The sequence below is a fragment of the Coffea arabica genome, chromosome 5e, assembly GCF_036785885.1.
Source record: "Coffea arabica cultivar ET-39 chromosome 5e, Coffea Arabica ET-39 HiFi, whole genome shotgun sequence".
Classification (NCBI taxonomy): domain Eukaryota; kingdom Viridiplantae; phylum Streptophyta; class Magnoliopsida; order Gentianales; family Rubiaceae; genus Coffea; species Coffea arabica.
The window spans coordinates 53,307,633-53,322,717 of NC_092318.1; the positions used below are offsets into that span (position 1 = coordinate 53,307,633).

The 15,085-nt window shown below is 37.7% G+C and overlaps 3 protein-coding genes across 3 annotated transcripts; 1 reads left to right on the forward strand and 2 right to left on the reverse strand.

Annotated features, from left to right (window-relative positions):
* The first annotated feature begins 1,856 nt into the window (after positions 1-1,856).
* LOC113688091 (acyl-CoA--sterol O-acyltransferase 1-like) lies at positions 1,857-3,347 on the forward strand. The gene has a single exon (XM_027205754.2). The coding sequence runs from the start codon at positions 1,987-1,989 to the stop codon at positions 3,061-3,063; it is 1,077 nt and encodes a 358-aa protein (XP_027061555.1). The 5' UTR covers positions 1,857-1,986; the 3' UTR covers positions 3,064-3,347.
* A 5,947-nt stretch (positions 3,348-9,294) lies between these two features.
* Positions 9,295-10,676, reverse strand: LOC113687682 (long-chain-alcohol O-fatty-acyltransferase). The gene has a single exon (XM_027205230.2). The coding sequence runs from the start codon at positions 10,517-10,519 to the stop codon at positions 9,392-9,394; it is 1,128 nt and encodes a 375-aa protein (XP_027061031.1). The 5' UTR covers positions 10,520-10,676; the 3' UTR covers positions 9,295-9,391.
* A 536-nt stretch (positions 10,677-11,212) lies between these two features.
* On the reverse strand, positions 11,213-12,961 carry LOC113743747 (long-chain-alcohol O-fatty-acyltransferase-like). Its single transcript, XM_027271826.2, has one exon. The coding sequence runs from the start codon at positions 12,555-12,557 to the stop codon at positions 11,472-11,474; it is 1,086 nt and encodes a 361-aa protein (XP_027127627.1). The 5' UTR covers positions 12,558-12,961; the 3' UTR covers positions 11,213-11,471.
* Between the last annotated feature and the right edge of the window lie 2,124 nt (positions 12,962-15,085).

Consider the following 15,085-nt stretch of genomic DNA (forward strand, 5'->3'; position numbering starts at 1 on the left):
CCCAACACTTTGGTTATGTGTGAGAGAACCAGCTGTCATGAAGTACGAGCAAAGTTAACCAAAATCCAAAAGACATGTTTGAGTGAGTTCCAAGTTTGTTTGGACAGTGGGTTATTTCTCCAAATATATTTGCTTACATCACCATTATAATTTCCAATACAGCTTTTTATCTTCCCAATTATCTTTTTATCTCATATACATCACATCACAAAGAGTGCTACAGTAAAAATATCTCAAATAATTTACAATCCAAACAAACCGGTGCGACTCAGTCCGGTTGTTATATTTTTTATATTACTTTTTTTTTTCAGTTGGAGGATATCCGGGCCTACACCCGACTAGTCCCACCAACCCCAAGGAGAGCGGGCCCCACCGATCTTCAGGAAATTTACCCCGGGTTGCTGAGTTCGGGATCGAACCCAGGCCGTCTCACCCTAATGAGGGCTACACGACCGCCCGAGCAACCCGTGGGGGGCTATATTTTTTATATTAATTTTTTTTTCAGTTGGAGGGTATATTTTTTATATTACTTGATATATACTTATATTACATTGTTGTATTCATAGTAAAAGTAACATATAAAAATAAAATACTTGACATATATTTAATCTAGCATTTTATTTATTCATATGCCAAAAAATTGTGCACATGCAATGCAACAAAATTTTTTTTTTCCCAAATTTTCTTACGAAAGTAAGATTTTTTTCGGCAAATAAATCTAATCCCTACAGTAACTTTAAAAACCGGCAATTTTTGAAGTCCTGCGAGGGATTTATCTATCCAAACAACCCACCCCCAATCCGACGTGGGATAGAAAACCCCACATGCAATGCAACAATTGAACAGAACAAAACGCAGCTGCACTGAATCCCAGTCTTTGAGCGAGAGATGTTCAGAGTTATTGAATCATTTAATTTTTTTTTCTACACCAATAGGAGAAGGCGATGACGGAATATATACTTCGAAATGGCCAAAAGTTAGATTCCTTTTCATGCTGTCCACACATTTCATACCTCACCCGTTAAAGTTAAACCACAAGATCAAACTAAGGGATAAACCTTAGTAGAGATTTTTCTTAATATCACTTGGCATCTCCAAGGTTTAAAAAATATGACTTACTTCCCTTAATAATTTTAAAAGGACTATATTAACCTTCATTTGATACATAATTCATATATCAAATAAATGAAGTTCAAAAATTTTTTTAAAAAAAAAGAAAAAGAAAAAACAAAAGTCACATTTTTCTCTTTCTAATTTCTCTAACATTCTCTCTTACTTTTTTTTGGGATGACTATGTAATTTTTAATTTGTAAATTATGATAAAATTGAATTTTGTTTATTGTTTGCTTCTCGTGATTATAATAGTGTGGGGTATAATTTTTTATTTGTTTTGAATTGATTTTTTTAATGATCTTTATAATTTAAAAGTTTGGACAGAAGTTAAGAAGAAGTTAGAAAAAAAAATTTATGAGGTTCACAAGAAATGGGTTTTGAACACATAAAGTTAAATTGATATCAGTGTATTTCTTTGCAAATATCTTTTTTGTTTTTCAAATTTATAAATTTTTATGGACCATACCACTGTGACATAGCAGTACTACGAGATATTATTTTTTAGGCGATGGTTTTATTGGAGTAAACGAAGTGGTTTGGGATTATTTTTATTTATTTAGTGAGTGAAAGGGTAGTTTAGGATTTTTAAAAAGTTTTGTGATACAAATAACAAAAGTAGGGGAGGTAAGTGATATTTTTAAAATCTTAAGGAGCCTGTATGATATTAACAGAAACTTCAGGGATGGTTTCTGATATTATCCGTTAAACACCAGTACTTAGGTGAGCAGGCGGTTGGAAATTGGAATAGTTTCGTACGCTCCTTTGCTCATTCCAGTCCGCCCGATAAAGCAAGCTCTCTCATCCCACCGACGCCACAGAAGCCTTGTTTAACAAGTGGTCGCCGTCCGGGGGAATTCGCAAAACCATTTCCAAATGGGGGACGAGATCAAGAGTTCAATCTTTGCTTTCGCATCGGTGCCAGCATCTCTCAGTTACTGCTATTTCATTGCCGCAAGAATCCCAAAAGGGTTCTTGAGGCTGATTTTTCTCCTACCCGTCTACTATCACTTCACAATTCTCCCTCTTTACATGCCCATTATCTTCTTTAGAGGTGTCTCAACACTCTTCATAACATGGCTCGGCAACTTCAAGCTGCTCCTCTTTGCCTTTGGACGAGGTCCACTCTCCTCGGACCAATCCATGCCCTTGCACATCTTCATCGCCTCCTGTGCTCTCCCCATCAGAACCAAGCTGCCAAATGTCAACCCCTCATCTACTTCTTCCCGACCCTCCAAGAAAAAGCCATGGTTTTTAAATTTAGGAACGGAGATCTTAGCTTTATTCTCTTTATTTGGGCTGGCAGCCAAATATGAAGAAACTGTACACCCCGTAGTTGTACAAATAGCCTATAGTTGCGCGATGTTTTTCCTAATTGAAGTTCTGGTGACGCTCTCTAGTTCCGCGGTCCGAGCCCTGGTGGGTCTAGAGCTGGAGGCACCGTCCGACGAGCCCTACTTATCAGCTTCTCTGCAAGATTTCTGGGGCAAGAGGTGGAACCTCTCAGTAACAAATGCACTGCGGCACACAATATACAAGCCCGTCAGGTCAATATCGGCGGTCGTACTGGGGAATCGATCAGCCGCACTGCCTGCCATCTTCGCGACCTTTCTTGTCTCTGGTCTAATGCATGAACTCATATACTATTACCTCTCAGGTGTGAAGCCCTCCTGGGAAGTGACGTGGTTCTTCGTTCTGCATGGAATTTGTGTTGTGATTGAAATGGTGTTGAAGACAGCTTTGGGAGGAAAATGGGCGGTGCCCCGGTTAATTGCGGCCCCGTTGACACTTGGGTTTGTGATTTCAACCGGTATGTGGTTGTTTTTCCCTCCGTTGACCGAGATGGGGATTGATAAAATGGTTTTTGAAGAGTTCAGTTGCGCTGGCGAGTATGTGAAGGGTAGGCTGGTGGCCTTATGTCCCACTATCCTGGGCCACAAATCGAGGAGTTAAGACTCAGTCGGGCTCGGGCAGTCTGAAAACGACGACGGGCCATCAAGAAATGTCTCCCACATTTCCGTCCTAATAAAATGGACAACTGTTTGTCCGTAGTTGACTTTAAAGTTCAATTATGCATGCGTGTGGTCCCCTTCTAGCGTTCAATTTCGGGATTATATATCTCATCTCAGTTGTAATATTATTGTCGCTTCCTCGTCACAATCAGAGACTGGATGCTGCGACTTTTCGCGTGCTTTCTGCAATTCAAGAGCCGGTTTGGTTTTGGGTTGTTATCAAAATATATTAGTATAACTAGCGGTTCATTTGACTTAATATATGTGACGTAAAAGGAAGGGTAGAAAATGCGTAGTCGGCCCCAGCTTTTCAATCAACGGCTCCAAATTAGTTTACTTTGTGCCCTTGACAATCTAGACAGGAAAGCATCTCATCAATCATCATCCAAGTAGTTGCCTTTTTTTATGCTTTTAAAATCTCCATAGGAAACTAAGAAGTTTGTGAGGAGAATTAGAGATTAGACTCCAATTCACCTTGAATCTTCAACCACCAATATATTTATATTATTAGAGTGTGTTTGCATTGTTAAATTATTCCAGATAACACTCTATCCAAACACACTCATTTATTCATCGTAAAAGTCGTCGTTGTGGGAAAGATCCTTGTGATCCAAATGAACAAGACATTAGTCTCTCCTGTTTGGTACTATTCAAAAAACCATCATGTTGCACGTTTTAGCCCAAACACTTATACACTACCCTCTATGGGATCTTTTTTTTGGAAACGGGGAATCGACGAGAAATCAATATCAATGCAAGAGTTGAATCCCGACCTCCTATCCATCAAGATTTAAATGTCTGTGTCTTGATGATACCGACACCCCGTGTCGAAGAGGTTGTTGGCTTGGCCCCTATTGCATCCTTGATGCAACATAACTAGTGTACCTTGTCCTTCCAATTCTTTAAATCGTAGGTCCCGCATTATTCTGCATCCCTGTTTCAAAAGAAAAAGAAAAATCTCGATATTTCAATATTATGATTCCATAACTTTGAAGCTTTTAGCAGTCTCCGGTTCGATATTATGAAGAAAGAGACGATAAAAAGCGCATTACGTACTATGTTAATGATAATAGAGGCATAAACAAGCGTGCTCATGATAATAAGTTTAACTGCACGCTATTATTTTGATTTTTTTATTGGTTTCGCGCGTCTACTTCCTTGGTCACGAGTTTTACCTTGGGTATATCATATGACCATACTAGGGTTGCGGTGGAAAGTGAACGTTTCTGCTGGGTAAGGTGCCGGACAGAGGAAGGCTGCCACAAAGCCGGAGGAATATGTACGGTATGGCCAGTTGCTCGTGGGACGCAAACAAAAATTGCAGTTCACGTGTTGGGAAAAAAGACCTTTTGAAATTACAGGGGAAGCCTTTTTGGCAAATTTATTAGTCATCACAAAATGGTCCGATAATTGGACATATTTTTAAAACTCTCCGTACATGCGGACTCCAACAAAAATGAATATATATATATATGGTGAATGGTGCCAAAGTAACATGAAAGAAAAATAGGAGCGGGAAGAAAGAAAATGGTGGACTTTTGAAACATAGTGCTGCAATTTTGTTTTTGAAATGAAAAAAGAGAAATAATGACTCATATGTATTGTAGAGGAATAAGTTAATTAAGTGGAGTGTGAAGATGAATGGAAGAATTAGGAATTCAGATGTGATTACATTACATGCAATTAATGAAAGCAATAAATGTTAGTATTGTGAACAAAAAAAATGTAATTAAAAATTGGATGAAATTAATTTTTTGGAATGTTATTGCCGATGGATTCATGTTTGGGTTAATTACAGTTTGTCCCTTTGAACTTGACCCGTTATAACACTTTGCCTCTAAACTTTATATATATACACTTTGCTCCCTTATTGACTAATCAAATGTTAATGATGAATTCTCTATCCAAAAATTTAACAAAATGACATTAATGCCCTTACATAATAGTTCTAGAATAATGCTATACTTTTAATTGGAATATAAAACATTTTATTAGAAAAAACATAAGGTCGAATGATTTAAAAAATTGAAAAGTAAAAGATGGTATAATACCAAATAATTGAAAAATTGTATTGTGGAGAAAAAAAGAATTTAAAAATTCCTAAAACATTTGCACAAGTTTTCCATCACTTATCCTTCTTCCTTTAAAATATAAACAGAACAGTTTTGATGATTTTCATTTACTTTGCAGCTGTCACAAGATTTTTACAAGTCAATAAAATGCTATTTGGTAATTTTATATCGCATTCATACCTTGCTTTGTATTCTACATTTTAAAAAAAATTCTCTAATGTATTTTTTATTTTTAATCATGTTTTTATCTCATATAAAATACATTAAAAAGTGCTGCAATAAAAAAGTATAAGCAAATAATTTTCATTCCAAATGCACTGATTAATTTTATTTTATTTGAATAAGTATTGCTATCGGCATTAAAATAAATACATTGAGTTGGTTAGACTTTTTTTTTTTGTGAATTATCTAATTCATTTTAAGGCTAAAAGATCGAAATACTTAGTCTAGTTGTATTTACATGCATTTAGCAACTATTAAAGAAATAGTTATTTATTATGTTACAATTATTATGTGTGTTTAAGAATTAGTTAGGTATATTTTGATAATGAAAAATATAACTTCATCTTAATCCTATCAAAAAGTTGATCATAAGAGGTAAAATGTATATATTTGGAGTTTATAGGGGTAAAGTGTTGCAACGCCCAAGTTCAAGGGGGCAAAATGTAATTACCCTTCATTTTTTTAGAAACGGATTTTGTCAACGGGCTGCGACAGTTTTGACTTCTTGTCTCCGCGCTCTTTAAGGTCTCCCACTTGAGCATTCATATCGATGATGATTAATTTATCAACCTACTAATATATATACATATTATAATGTTTTATTTTTCTGTTACATAGCTCAGTCACTACTATTGGCTGTTGCCTGTTGGTTGCCTTAACTTAGGATAAACCAATTAAGTATCTAAATTTAATGAATTTAGATATTAAAATGTTTAGAACTTCTGAATGAAAACAAAACAAGAACGTTTGAATGAATTACTCAAGTGATATTAAATTTTTTAGATAAAATTTATTTTAAAAAAATGTAATAAATTATTTATCTATTATATAATAATGTGATATATATTTAAATATATTTTATTTAAATTTAATAATTTAATAAATTTATAAATCAGATTTCAAATTTTTCAGACTTGAGTTGTTTAATCAAACGTAGGACCCATAAGGCATTGGACAACGGTCCCACGCGGAGTTGTTATGATTGTAGTCCCCACTTCGCACGCTGGAAGCTACCACCAAACTAGTAAACGCAGGTGTTTTTCTTAAATACTTACTGCTATTAGATTCTTTAACTTTTCCTACTGTTGTAAGAAAGAAAAAAAAAAAAAAAGTCAAGTTCATTGGATTCACCGTACGGAGCATTAACTTTTCCTACAGTTGTAGAAACCATCTGATGGTGCAACAAGGCAGAATTTTTAATTTCACACGCCTACTTCCTTGGTCACGAGTTATACTTTCAACTTGTGAATGTGACCACTTGAGACGTTCTCGGATTTGTTTGGACAGAGTGTTATTTGGAATAATTATTGTATTATTTTTTATGATGTGATGTATGTGAGATAAAAATGTGGTTGAAAATATAAAAAGGTGAGTTGTAAAATATGTTTATGATGTAAGCGAAATATTATTTAAAATAATGTGATATCCAAACAAAAAAATTTTCGTAGTTGCTTCATTTGTGACTTCCAAAAATCTTCTTCGCAACGGTTTTCTGCTTTGGTTCTTTAAACAGATGGTCTCCGCCAACTTTGACACTCTCTAATTTTCTTTTTCTCCAAGCTTTTCATCATTGTCGACGTGCAATGCAAACCTTTTATATCATACCATTGATGAAAAGACTTTTCATCTTCTTCAGCACTTTCTCGTCACTTCTTTTGAGTCGGAAGGGCAAATGGCTGCAAACTAGTGCATTTGGAATGGGAAAAAGAATGGACGAGAAAACTGTACCAGACAAATGAAAACACAATAACTAATTAGCTAGACAAAAGATATAACTAACTTCCTCTATGAATTGGTCAATGACTTGGGACCCATGTTTTTAAACTCGGACCGGACCGGCCGGTTCGACCGGTTGAACCGGGAACCGGAGACATGTCCGGTCCGAGTTTGTTCAAAAACTCGGGTGACAAAGACTCGGTCAAAACCGGTCAAAATCCGGGTTTGACCGGAAACTTGGAACAACCGGGAAAACCCGGTTCTTTTTGAGCATCCAATTTCTGCTATTTTTACCAGATTTTTTTTTCTAACATCCAATTTCTGCTATGTTTCTACCAAAATTTTCAGCATGGATATCGATCCTTGAGTGCAGATTCGACGGCAACAGCAGTGGTATAGTCACATATGGCTATTCTAACACAAATATTGAAAGATCTAAAGTTAAAATTAAGAGAATTGAGAAAAAAAAAAAGAAGAGAAATTGATGATTTTCCAGATTGTGTCTAGAAATCATTTATAGTTGAGCCACGTTTTCCTTTGGCAGACCCAGCTTCAGCATTTGACAGAAGAAACTTAATGTGAGTTGATGATTCTCGCCCAACAAAAAAAATAGTGTTGATGATTTTCATGTGATAAATAGAAAAGAAATGCAAAGATATAGAAGTGAAAAAGGGACAAAAGAAAAAAAAAAAAAAAAAAAACAGAAGGAGGAATGCGTCTGGACTCTGGAGAAGAAAGGACGGGATGGAGAGGACGATGACGGCCTATGAGACTTTGAGGGAAAAAAGAACGGAAAGATCTAGGGAAATCAGCTTTGGGGTTTCAAAGTTTTGTCAATTTTATGGTTTGACCCCTAGAGTGATAGAAAACTGTAAACATGCCTAAAAATCTTTATAATTTATAGCTTCAGCCCTAAATTCTAGTATTATTTTTCAAATAAGCCCTCTAATTTAGTTCTAACTTCTAAACTTGTTGAATATGATTAAATGATATAGATTGCTACTTGACTATATTACTTTATTTGTATTTTCTTGTAAAATATCTTAGAACCACCAAATATACATGAACATACCTTTCTCAAGATTATTACATTTTTAGAAATTTTACATAGCATATTAATTTTTAAAATTAAACATATTTATGACATCATGATGACGTCACCCGGTTCTTAAATGGGTTCAACCCCGATCGAACCCATTGACCCCTGACCCCTGACCTCGACCGAGTCATTGTCCGGTCCGAGTTTCAAAACATAGCTTGGGACTTTGTTTCTGTGCCTATAGGCCATGGTTACTTATAACAAGTCCTGAGCATTGAGGAGGACCAGCAGCATTGATTGAAACCCCAAGGTTCAAAACCAAATTTTTCGGGTACCTGAATTATGAATCTCACTAATTGCATACGAATTATTAAAAGGTGAAACGAATGCGAATTTGTTAAAACACAATTAAAGTTCCTCTTTAAGGTATGCCGCACTTCTGTGTTTGGAAGTGTATCTATTCAATCATCGAATGTTCCTACCGGCGTTATCCAAAATGCCTTATAGTTCGGAGTATTTTCTCGTACGATCACAAGTGCCATCATAGGTTTTCAAAGATTGGATCAGCAAAAGCTTTGGACCGACTCAGCAGTTGATTCGACATCCAAATTTTACTTGAAAAATAAAGACACAAGAAAATATGAAAAAAAAAGAAAAATGCCTAACAAATCGGTTGACTTGACGTCTTCAATCTTGACCAGGGTTTACGAACGTCTGTCACCCTGCTATATATTGCCCTATTCGAATATCAATAATAACCTGTATAAACTGGTCAACGACTTTGGAGCTTGTTTTTGTACCTATGCTCATGTTGGAGAAGGCCGCAAAGTATCGCGCAGGTTAAATGATTGTTTCTTGAATCCACCAGAGCTGGTTGAAATCTCAATTTTTGGGTCTTAGAAGAACCAAATTTAATTAGCGCCCGAATATGGAATTGTTCATATATACTAAGTACTTGTTGTTGGTGGTGGATAGAAAACATATAAGTATTGTTGTTGCGTTCAAGATGGAAGACGATATCTAATTTCTTTTGCCCATTCTGTATAGGTTGTGACCAATGAACTCCTTTAATCTACAAAATCATTAAGCATGAAAAGAAAAGAAACCTCAAATAAGGATCGGATGAAATAACAATATTTATATAAATTGAAATCTGGCAAACATTCAAATAAGGATTGATTTTGTTGGTATCACAGGGTGGAAGTCATGAATCGAAGTACTCATAATTTACGTCTCCAGTACGAGGTAGGTAGGCTCAAGATATTCCCAAGAAAACTCAGGAAAGCATGGCACTCCTCAATGACCCTTAGATCCACACCGTATCTAATCAATTGAGGAAAGAACAACCAAGCACTAGTGACACCCACAAATGCCACGGTGAGCAGCCCGGACGCAGCCCTATGCAACCGCCACCTGCCGGCCACCGCCTTCTTGACATAGATCTCAAGAGTCACACAAATTCCTTGCACGACAAAGAACAAAGTCACTTCCCACGTGGGACTTTCGCGAGACAAGTAGAAGTAGAGAACTTCATGCATTAAACCGGATACCAAAAATGTGGCCAGAGTGGCTGCCGCCAACCCCGAATTCCTTCCCAATTTTGGAGTAAATATGCTCCTAACTGGATCGTATACGATCTGACGTAGAATGGTGCTAACTATCAGGTTCCATCTACGACCCCAAAAATCTTGGAGCGAGGTGGCTAAGTACGGCTCGTTGAATTGCCGCGCGAGTTCCAGTCCTAGGATGGCTCGAACCGGGACAGCTGTGAGCGCCAGGACAAACTCAATGCCAAGGTACATATGGCAGCAGTAGATGGCCGTGACGAGACACGGGTGCAAATGCGGCCTATAACGGTATAAACTGATCGCTGCTACCAAAACGACGAGCTTAATGGTGAAACGAATAATCTTAAACTGCCGGCGTTTACGCATGATTTCCGGAGTAATTTGGGATGTGGGACGTCGTTTGATGCTGCTGTTTTGAGCATCATTTGATGAGGAGGGACGGAAATGAGTTGGGTCGTCTTTGTATTTGATGGGGAGAAGAGCAGTGGCGATGAAATGTGGGAGGGATAAGGGAGGGTGTGATGACAAGGGGCCTAGATTGAAGGCAAAGAGGAGGAGCTTGAAGTTGGCCAGCCAAACTAGATACAAAACGGTGGGAGCTCCAAGATGGAAGGAAGAGAGGCTGAGGGGGAGGATGATGAAGAGGTAAAAGATGGGCACAAGCGAAACAAGTCTAGTGAGCAGTCCACTTGGGATTCTTGAGACTACATAGTAAGTGTAAAATTGAGACCATACTGCTGCAGTCCATAGCTTGACGAAGTTCTGGATTTCAACGCCCATTTCTTTCTTTCTTTCTTTCTTTTTTTTTTTTCTTGATCCCTCGAGAAGAAGATGATGGTTGTTCTTTGTGATTTGCCCTACGGCTGCATGTTTCCTAGCTAGTCAGAATAGAAAATGGCGAGGATGCTTTTGGACCATAAATCTTCTGGGTATACAAAACTAAAGAAGAATTTGTGGGAGAAAATAAATGAGGGACCAAAGGGTGGTTGTAAAATATTATAGCGCAAGGGCAGATGTCGCGTGACAGTTGCAAGGGTGGTTTATTAGGCGGCCGGGGTGGTTGCTGCTTAGTAGTAGCATTTACTACTATTTCTAAACACGAAACTTTGATTTGTCCATCCATTCCTAACTCGGAGGGTTGGGAAGATTGATAAAAGCAATTGACTCCTCAAACTGGTCCGTTATTGGATCATCTCCAAATTCAAAACTTTGAGTTGCTACAAGTATTAATTATTGCTTGAGACAATTTTTCTCTCTTATTTGTGACTACTTTCTTGTAATTTCTTCGTATGTTTCTGCAGTCAACTGCGACCAACATCCTTTTCCATACCTCCTTCGGGACAGGACATCAATATTTTAGCTGTGCCTTCCTCCCGCAAGCCAATTTTGATGTTGCCTTTACAGCTTTATAACCTGCTTTCCATTTAATTATGTCCGCAAAGAGCTAAAACATTTATTGGAAAAATAACTGACAAGAGACAAACTTCCATCACTAACAACGCAAGTAAACGATCGATCATTCGAGACCAGAAGCATGACAACCACTACAAATGAAAGTAGTTCTGATCATACCTCTCCGATTGTTTATTCAAGGAAAGAACAGAAACAGCAGCTACGAATTGGCATTTATTCAGATAGTACTAGTAAACAACTTCAGAACAAGAAGCTGTTGCAAAAGTACTTCAGAACAAGAACTACCTGAACCTGAACTAGATCAAAAGCTCAAGGGTAGCTAATGTAAAGGTAATAGCCACCGGGTAGGCACGCCCAACTTTTCCCCAAGTAAACGTAACCAAATATAGGACTCCTTTATGGCCTTTACGTCTAGCCTGTGCCTAATCACCTGAGGAAAGAACAGCCAGGCACCGGTAACCGCCACGAACCCTATTGTAAGCGGCCCCGATACCACCCTGGGCAACTGCCGCCGGCCGTTGAACGCCTTCTTTACAGCAATCTCAGCCACCACACAAACACCATGCAGTGCAAAAAACCAAGTCACCTCCCATGTGGGACTCGCACGTGACTGGTAATAATAGATAACTTCGTGCATGAGGCCAGACACCAGAAACGTGGCCAAAACTGCCGGCACTAGGCTCCACTTGCGGCCAACAATCGGCGTAGAACTACGTCGTATAGGATTGTATACGGTGGGCCGTAGAATACTTGTCACCATTAGATTCCACCTACGACCCCAAAAGTCTTGAAGTGAGGTGGCTAAGTAGGGCTGGTTGAATTGCGGCTCAATCCCTAATCCAAGAATGGCTCTAACGGGGACAGCAGTGATGGCCAGGCATAGGTCAACTCCAAGATACAAGTGGCAGCAGTAGAGCGCGAAGATAACGCATTGATGCAGTTGGTCTCTGTATTGATATATGCCAATGATTTTTGCTAAAAGCAAAATCTTGATACCAAAAACCAAAAGGGCTCTTCCAGAGATCTTGAAATGCGGGCTATCTTGCTCCTTGCTATTCTTTGAAGAAGAGTTTGGTTGGAGATTGGTTTTGGTTTTGATGGGGAGAAGAGCAATGGAGATGAAGTGGAGGAGGGGTAATGGTGGGTTGGACGCCAAGGGGCATTGGTTGAAGGAGAAGAGGAGGAGCTTGAAGTTGCCAAGCCAGAGAAGATAGAAAGCGGTGGGAGCGCCAAGATGGAAGGAGGTGAGGCTAAGTGGGAGGGTGATGAAGAGGTAGATGATTGGGAGAAGAGAAACAAGTCTGGGGAGTCCAGTTGGGATCCTTTGGACTAAAAAGTAACAGTAAAACAGGGATGTAATGGCCACAAACCATACCTTGATGAAGCTCTGGATCTCAGCATCCATTTTCGGAGCTTATTTATAACTGGTTTGACTTTGCGATTCCTTTTGATCTCTCGCTTTTCTCTTCGCTGAATCTGGCTTTAGTAGAGACTTTAACAAGAGTCAAGACTGCGGAACTATGGGGCATGACAATTGGGCTGGAAAAAGCGGGGGAAACTGGTCATAGGAAGGTTACGCTGGCTGGAGTCAGACTCACTTGTTGGTATCGCACTGATACAGGAAGGAGATCGCAAATAGTCCTCACTTGGACCTCATGGAGCAGGTCAGAAAACGGAGGGACAAGGAATGGGAATGCAAAATTCAGCATGTGTGTAGGGAAGAAATGCATGTGCAGATTGTCTAGCCAATTTGTGCTTGAAGTGCAACCCGGGTGCGCAATCCTATGAAGACCCTCCAGAGTTGGTTTGCAGTCTGCTGAACAATGATGCGATAGGAGTAGCTAATTGTTACCAACTCTGGACATGAATCCAATGCCAAATCAGTGCCACCTATAATATTGCGCCACTTGGCCTATTATTATTTGCATTTTAATTTTTTAATAATTCAACTTGATTTGGTTTAACACAAATTTTGTGTTAACTCTAAAACTTTGAACCAAAGTAACCAACCGGTCTAATTCCATTACCGGTGCTTTCATACAGCAACCACTCAAGATCGGTTGCTTTGGGAAAAAGAAAAAGATAACCCTAAACAATTGCCTCCAAAGTTCAAGCCTTCTTATCGTTCATTGCTTAGAACAATCAACCGTAGCCTAATAAGCTAAAACTGCAGCCGCCGACTATTGAAGCAAATTGACTACAAAGATTCAGGAAGTACTCAAATTAAAGCCCAACCATCCCTAGCTTTCTCCAGCAAAGAACAAACCAAAACGTTTCACATCATTCAGGTAATTATCCAACCTTGCATCCGGTTTAAGTCTAGAGTTTTTTCAGCTTCGATTTATTAAATCAATATCACTATTTGCTCCATGATCTTGATTTCGAATTTCAATTTTTTTAATATTAAGAAAGTTAGGAAATAGACAACAACTCGTAAGTTACATAACAACTCATAAGCAATATCACCCTACCTTATGTTATGCAATTTTATATCTTCATTTTCAATTTCCATTAAAGTGAAATTTACATTGAATTGTGAGTTTGGAAAGATTAAATATTAATTGAGTGGTCAAATTGACTACTTACACGCTAATTGTAATATACCTGGAAAATAAGTTACTTTGTGGGATTAAAAAATTATTTATTATTTCAAGAATTGTTATAAATTTTACTAATGTACCAAATTAAAAAAAAAGATACAAGAAGTAACAATAGCTTTTCTGACTAGTTGCAAGTAGTAGTAGTGAACAAATAGAATTGGAAATTCAACTATTTTAATAAATTATTAGGGAAAAAATTTGCTTACATTTTTTTCCTTATTGTATTGCAATTAACTTGCATGAAATTCTTTTGTTAATTTAGGGTTAATTCAGTTAGGTTTCAGTAAGAAGACTTGTTGAGATTCAAAATAGTAAAATACATCTAAACCTGGTTCCTCTTTTGACCCTATTCCTTGGCGGTGTTTGAGGTTTTAGTCCTTACCATGGGATTAATTTTTCACCAAATTTAAAACCCGTGGTTCCTTAATCATGCAAGCTGTGTGTCGAATCATTCTACCTGCCTAGGACGAGTTATTTGATGATTCAATTCAACTTTAGCAATTTTCTTATGTTACCAGCTAATTGTTATTGTTCACTCCTCGGAACAGGTCAGGTTGGTGCTATTCAATTGGGCATCAGCCGGGCACTGCAAAACTGGGCACCAGATTTACGTCCTCGTTTGAGAGAAGCATCTTTGCAATCTTTGTGCAACCATATCAACAAAGCAACTTTGTGCAACCATATCATCCTACACCGGTAATTTTTTAGTTTCTTATTTGCATAAAATTATTTTATAAAAATTTTATGTTTTGGTTTGTACTAAAGTTCATGAATATTTTTCACTTTTGTGGTTGATAGTTTGTGAATTTGGATGTTAATCAACAAAATTATGGCCAGCTATGCACTTTCAGTTCCATGAACATGATCGGCTTGCTCAAGGTAAATTATTACAGTTGTGATCATGAATAATTACTTCTTTAAGAAAAGATTGTTTATTGTCTTTTTTTATTCATCCATTTATTTATGTGTTCAATTTTTTGGTGATATAATTCTAACCATAGGCACAAGAATTACATGGTTTCGAAGGAGCGAAAATAAATCAGTTCGAGTTGAATGACAACTCTTGCACTATGGGACAAGAAGTTGGAGTTGATTGCAATGATAGGTGTGGTTGTCCAGTTCCAAGCATCAATGATATTTCGTGCAAGTGTTCAAGTGGACAAAAGACCTAAAAATTTGACAGAAATTGACAATGGAGCTTTTCGTGCTTCCCAAAATTAATGCACATTCTTCTATATAGAATATATGTTTCAATTGACACTAGTACTGAGGTTTTTAGATCTTTCATTTGAACACTTTGTTACCATTCCAAAATTCAATATGACATTTGGAT

Coding starts and splice junctions, on each gene's coding strand:
- LOC113687682 (XM_027205230.2), bottom strand. CDS start 10,519: ATGGGCGTTGAAATCCAGAACTTCGTCAAGCTATGGACTGCAGCAGTA.
- LOC113688091 (XM_027205754.2), top strand. CDS start 1,987: ATGGGGGACGAGATCAAGAGTTCAATCTTTGCTTTCGCATCGGTGCCA.
- LOC113743747 (XM_027271826.2), bottom strand. CDS start 12,557: ATGGATGCTGAGATCCAGAGCTTCATCAAGGTATGGTTTGTGGCCATT.